Source organism: Pseudoliparis swirei, chromosome 6 (genome assembly GCF_029220125.1).
Source record: "Pseudoliparis swirei isolate HS2019 ecotype Mariana Trench chromosome 6, NWPU_hadal_v1, whole genome shotgun sequence".
In the NCBI taxonomy this organism is placed as follows: domain Eukaryota; kingdom Metazoa; phylum Chordata; class Actinopteri; order Perciformes; family Liparidae; genus Pseudoliparis; species Pseudoliparis swirei.
Window position 1 is genome coordinate 2,438,928 of NC_079393.1, and position 6,000 is coordinate 2,444,927.

Below are 6,000 nucleotides of genomic sequence, written 5' to 3' on the forward strand. Positions count from 1 at the left end.
TCATCACCATGGTGACCAGTGGATCTTCAGGACCTTTCCATGACTTTAAACCACATTTCCATGATTAAACATTTTGTGAAAACTCTGTCTATACGTGACAAAGTGAGAAGATGTAGTATTTAAAATAACAATGAGAATTCCAAAGCATACCCTATATCAGGCACGTGCACAGGTAGAGCCCTAGTGGTGCTCAAGCACCAGCCCCTTTTGCCCTGGATGAGAAAAGTGCCCTTTTTGCTGGAGCCCACTTTTTTTATTAATCAGTATTTAAGAATAAAAGTCACTCTTTCTGTCATCAAGTCCCCCCAAATGTGTTTTAATATCCGACGGGGCATTTATTTGAGAACTTCGCCCCGACATGCTCCGCGGCGCTCACGAGCTCACGTGCCCCCCCCCCCCGCCCCTCCTCCTCCTCCACTTCCTCCTCCGCGCAGGTCTCCTCGCGCCACCAAACGGGTGCACCTCCTTCTCCTCTGACAAACAGGTCCTGACGCAAACAAACAAAAACTCACGAAATCCGTGATTTCAAAGCCTTGCAGCTGTTTACTGACGTTAGTTATGTTTAGAGAATAGAGAGAGGGAGAGAGAGTGAAGAGAGAAGAAAGAGAGAGAAGAGAGAGAGAGAGTGCATTCTTATTCCGTTCTATTTAACAGGGGCTAGTCTAGGATTTGCGTGGCCAGACTGAACAAAAAATCATAAGGCCTCTCTTGTTCAGAGGGATGTCTGTTGATGTCTATCAATATCGCTCATTTTGAAAATGACGTAAGAGGGCAATACTGATCCGTATCAGACCAGCGAGGAGGGCAATATGTGGCTGGCATGACGACCCATTAGCCAATCAGAATGCTTGTACTGTTGCTATATATAATAATTCATCTTTATTCATAAAGAAAATGTAAGCAAGCAGTCTGATGCTGCCAGAGGAAACGCAGGTCGAGGATGTATTGCATCATCAGTGTTTTGCTGCTTATGCTTCAACTCTGTCAGAATTCTTTTTGTGGCATTGGGTGCCCTTTTTTTTGGTTTGAGCACCTGCCCCCCAAAATGTCTGTGCACGTGCCTGCCGTATATATACCGTGTAAATTAACATTTGAATAAAACAAATTTGCCTTACTTTTCCAAATATTTTGGGATTTTATTATTTTCAATTACTTTTCTAGCCCTGCTAATCGCCATTTAAAAATTCCATGACTTTTCCAGGTTTTCCATGACCGTACGGACCCTGTTTTGAATAAAGGGTTGAAAATTTAAGTTTTTTTGTTTTTTATCCGATTAATCGATTAATCGATAGAATAATCAACCGATTAATCGATTATCAAAATAATCCTTAGTTGCAGCCCTAATGATAACGTTCTCATGGTGCGTTCAGGCTCTGCTCAGTTAACATGAGTACTGCCTGAAGGTAGAGGATAACGTTCTCGTGATGCGTTCAGGCTCTGCTCAGTGAACATGAGTACTGCCTGAAGGTAGAGGATAACGTTCTCGTGATGCGTTCAGGCTCTGCTCGATATCGCTGCAGCTTATTTGAAGCTGCGATTTACGAGCCGACTGTGAACGCCGCTGGCCGAGGAGTGATTAACGATTGACGGCTGTCAATCAGGAGCTAATCCCGCCTCCTCGCCGCCGATTGGCCGATTAACGCTCATTAAAGAGACAGACTCCTCGGAGCCCAGAGCACCGCGTGTGATGTCACAGAGCAGATAACACAAGAAACAACACACTTTATGACCACAACAACACAACAACACAACGCACAACCCTTCCAGAAGGTCTCCATGGCGTTAAGGACACCTGTTGTACTTCAGGTGAAGGGGGCGGAGCTGAAGGAACACTCACGTCTCCGGTGGGATCTTCATCTGAGCCTGAGCTGTAATCCACAAGCAGGACAGTCCCAGGATCCTCAGGAGGGTCCCCGGGAGAGTCCTCGTTCCCTGGCTCCTCGTTCCCTGCCTCCTCGTTCCCTGCCTCCCGCCCGCCATCCTTCCTCCTGACTCCTCTCAGCTCTGAGGTGGTTTCACTGCACTTGGATCTGCTCTGAAAGGTTCAAGAGGATCACGGAGAGTTTGCAGGGAACGGCTTCCTCATGGTGGCTAAAAGGAGCAGGGGGAGGAGCAGGAGGAGGAGCAGGAGGAGGAGGTGGGCTCTGGACCCTGAACCCGTCTCACTGGCATCTTCTCATCCTCTCTGGAGGAGCTCCTCCTAGGAACCTTGGAGGACGGATCGTTGAAGTGGTCCAGGAGCCAAAGGAGACGCTGAGGACCGGCTCCTGCTGGAGGAACCAGGAGGAGGTTCTGCTCCTGGTGGAGGAACCAGGAGGAGGTTCTGCTCCTGCTGGAGGAACCAGGAGGAGGTTCTGCAGATATTTAGGAGGTCGTGAAGCAGCCGCTCGGTCCACTGTCACCCAATTTACTGTAATCCACTTGGATTAAAAGCCTCTTCCCCATGGGGGGGGGGGGGGGGGCTCAGTTTTATCTAAGAGGATTACAACAATTTCTACAGGCAACCAATCAGAGCAGCCGGAGAGAAAAGAGAGAGAAAAGAGAAAGAGTGAAAAGAGTCAAAGTCAAAGTCAAAGTCAGTTTTATTTGTCAATTTTCCATATGTGCAAACATACAGAAGATCGAAATTGCGTTTCTCTTCTGTCCAACATAAAGTGAATTGTGCAACATATAGACAACATAGAGTGCAAAAATAGTAAAAAACTTGTTAACATATAGACAACATAAAGTGCATAGACAACATAAAGTGCAAAAATAGTAAGAAACATGTAAACATATAGACAACATAAATTGTGCTAGCAGCATTCAGACATGTGAGTCTGAAAGAGGACGGAGTGGGAGGATGGGAGAGAGTTCAGCTTCCTGACAGCCTGGTGGATGAAGCTGTTGGACAGCCTGGTGGTGTGAGCCGGAGGCTCGGTACCTCCTCCCAGAGGGCAGGAGGCTGAAGAGACCGTGTGAGGGGTGGCAGGGGTCACTCACAATCGAGGTCGCTTTGCGGGTGAGGCGGGTGTTGTATATGTCCTGCAGGGATGGGAGGGGGAGTGAGGCACCCATGATCCTTCCAGCTGCCTTCACTATGCGCTGCAGGGCGTTCCTGCTGTGGTCTGTGCAGCTTCCGCCCACACAGTGATGCAGTTGGTCAGGATGCTCTCCATGGTGCCGCGGTAGAAGGTGCACATGATGGATGGGGGCTCCTGCTTTCCTCAGTTTCCGGAGGAAGTAGAGGCGCCTCTGTGCTTTCTTTGCCAGCGATGTAGTGTTGGCTGTCCACGAGAGGTCCTCACTGATTTCCACCCCCAGGAATTTGGTGCTGCTGACCTGCTCAATGTCCGCACCGTTGATGGTCAGTGGTGGGTGATGGGTGTGGCCTTTCCGGAAGTCAACAACGATCTCCTTGGTCTTGCTGTTGTTGAGCAGGAGGTTGTTGACTCCGCACCACGTGGTCAGAAGGTTGACCTCCCTCCTGTAGAGGGTCTCGTCATCCTTGGTGATGAGACCTATCAATGTTGTGTCGTCTGCAAACTTGACCATGTGATTGGTGCTGTAGCTGGTTTTGCAGTCGTGAGTCAGCAAGGTGAAGAGCAGGGACTGAGCACACAGCCTGAGGGGCCCCTGTGCTGAGTGTGATGCTGCTCGAGGTGTTGTTGCCAACACGCACTGCTTCTGGCCTCTCACTCAGGAAGTCCAGCAGCCAGTTACACAGCGAGGTGTTGAGCCCCAGCTGGTCAAGTTTGCAGATTAGTTGTTGTGGGATGATTGTGTTGAATGCTGAGCTAAAGTCTATGAACAGCATTCTTACATAGGAGTCTTATTTGTCCAGGTGGGTGAGGGCTGGGTGGAGAGCAGAGCAGATTGCATCCTCCGTGGACCGTTTGGCCCGGTATGCAAACTGGAAAGGGTCCAGAGTGGGGAGAATGGATTTGATATGCGACATGACTAGTCGTTCAAAGCACTTCATGATTATGGGGGTCAGTGCCACTGGACGATAGTCGTTGAAGCAGGACGGAGTGGATTTCTTTGGCACAGGTATGATGGTGGTTACCTTGAAGCAAGATGGAACAACAGCTTGTCTCAGAGAAGTATTAAAGACATCCGTGAAGACGTCCTTAAGCTCCTCTGCGCAGTCCTTCAGCACACGACCAGGGATGTTGTCTGGACCTGTTGCCTTGTGGGTGTTGATGGACGAGAGAGTCCTCTTCACGCTGGCAGCAGACAGGCACAGAACCTGATCATGGGGAGGGGGCGGAGTCTTGTGTGGACGAGTGCTGTTCTGTGCTTCAAACCGGGCAAAGAAGCTGTTGAGGTTGTTTAGCAGAGAGATGTTGCTGTCGCAGTTCTGTGGCGTGGGTTTATAGTCTGTGATGGTCTGAATGCCCGCCACAGGCTGCGTGTGTCTCTGCTGTCTTTAAAGTGCCAGGTTATCTTTTTTGCTTTCCTGATGCCGTGGGACAGGTTGGCTCTCGCTGTTTTCAGGTCCGTTTCGTCCCCAGCTCTGAAGACCCTATTTCTAGTCCTCAGCAGCCGATGGACTTCCCCTGTTAGCCACGGCTTCTGGTTAGCCAGTGGTGATGGTCTTTACATGGGTCACATCATCAATGCACTTGCTAATGTAAGAAGTAACAGTGTCTGTGTACTCCCCAATGTCAGTGTGGTCGTTGTATGTGGCTGCCTGTTTAAACATTCCCCAGTCTGTTGAGTCAAAGCAGTCTTGGAGGCGCAGGAGGCCCCCTCTGGCCACACCCGTACCTGCTTCAGAACCGGACTGGAGGCTTTCACTCTGGGTCTGTATGCTGGCATTAGCATGACGGTGATGTGGTCAGAGAGACCTATGTGGGGGAGGCCTTGTACGCTCCTTTGTGGGTTGTGTAGACCAGATCCAAAATGTTGTCTCCTCTTGTAGGGAAATCAACATGCTGGTGTAGTTTGGGAAGGACAGTCTTAAGGTTTGCATGGTTGAAATCTCCAGCAAAGATGGTGAAGCCGTCTGGGTGAGCCGTCTGTTGTTCGCTGATGGCCTGATACAGTTCACAAAGTGCCGCATTTCTATCACTGTTGTTGGAGGTCGGGGGGATGTAAACAGCGACTAGCAGAATCGCCGTGAATTCCTCGGCAGATAAGAGGACGGCACCTTACGATCATAAACTCCGCCAGTGGTGAGCAGTGTCTACATACCACGGCAGCGTCCCGGCACCATGCGTCCCGGATGTAAACACATACCCGCCACGCGAGTTTCCCCTCAATCAGCGAGGGCTCTGTCCGCTCAGTAGCATGTTAACTGCTCCAGTCTCACAGCAGAGTCGGGATGTTGTCGTTTAGCCATGTTTCCGTGAAGATAAGCACACAGCAGTTCCTCACGTCTCGCTGCTCCGTCTGCAGCAGTCTAATGTGGTCCATTTTATTGTCCAAGGATCGCACATTAGCCATGATAATGGATGGTATGGCTGGACGAGTTGGCCTAGCCGCTAGCCTAGCTCGGATACCTCGCGCCTACCCTCTTCTGCTTCCTCTCACAACGCTTGGCGCCTCCTTTCTGGGGAGGAGTGGCAGTCGAGTCCGGTGTGGTCGGTGTGGTCGTGGGCGGCGAGTAATCCGTGCTCATGAGTGTTTCCGCTTGTTCAGCGTCCAGAGTGCCGTGTAGTTTGGTCCTGCCGATGGTTAACAGAACCTGGCGACTATATTTGGGTTCCGACGTAGACAGACGAGGCGAAGACGAACAATTTTTGGACGAACTTTTGCACAAACATTTAGAAACAGAACAAAACACCAAATGGTCAGGACAGAGAGGGGCCGCTGCGTCCGTGCGCGCCGCCATCTTGTGAAAAAAAAAAGAGAGAGAGAAAAGAGGGAGAGAACAGTGACATACCCAGACACACACACACACACATAGACACACACAGACACACACACATAGACACACAGACACACACACATAGACACACACAGACACACAGACACACACACAAACACACACATAGAGACACAGACACACAGACACAC

At 50.1% G+C, this 6,000-nt stretch overlaps 1 protein-coding gene across 4 annotated transcripts in view; it reads right to left on the bottom strand.

The window, feature by feature from the left end:
• The window catches only part of LOC130195260 (voltage-dependent calcium channel subunit alpha-2/delta-4-like), an 86,484-nt gene extending 84,115 nt beyond the window's left edge, over nt 1-2,369 (bottom strand). For 3 of the 4 annotated variants that reach the window (XR_008832038.1, XR_008832037.1, XM_056416701.1), the window contains exon 1: nt 1,838-2,369. Coding sequence is in view for 2 of the 4 variants with exons in the window: in XM_056416701.1 (XP_056272676.1) it covers nt 1,838-1,980 (143 nt within the window). In the remaining 2 variants the exon portion in view is untranslated. The remainder of the gene's footprint in view (nt 1-1,837) is intronic. The other variant, XM_056416700.1, reaches the window with a different exon arrangement.
• Between the last annotated feature and the right edge of the window lie 3,631 nt (nt 2,370-6,000).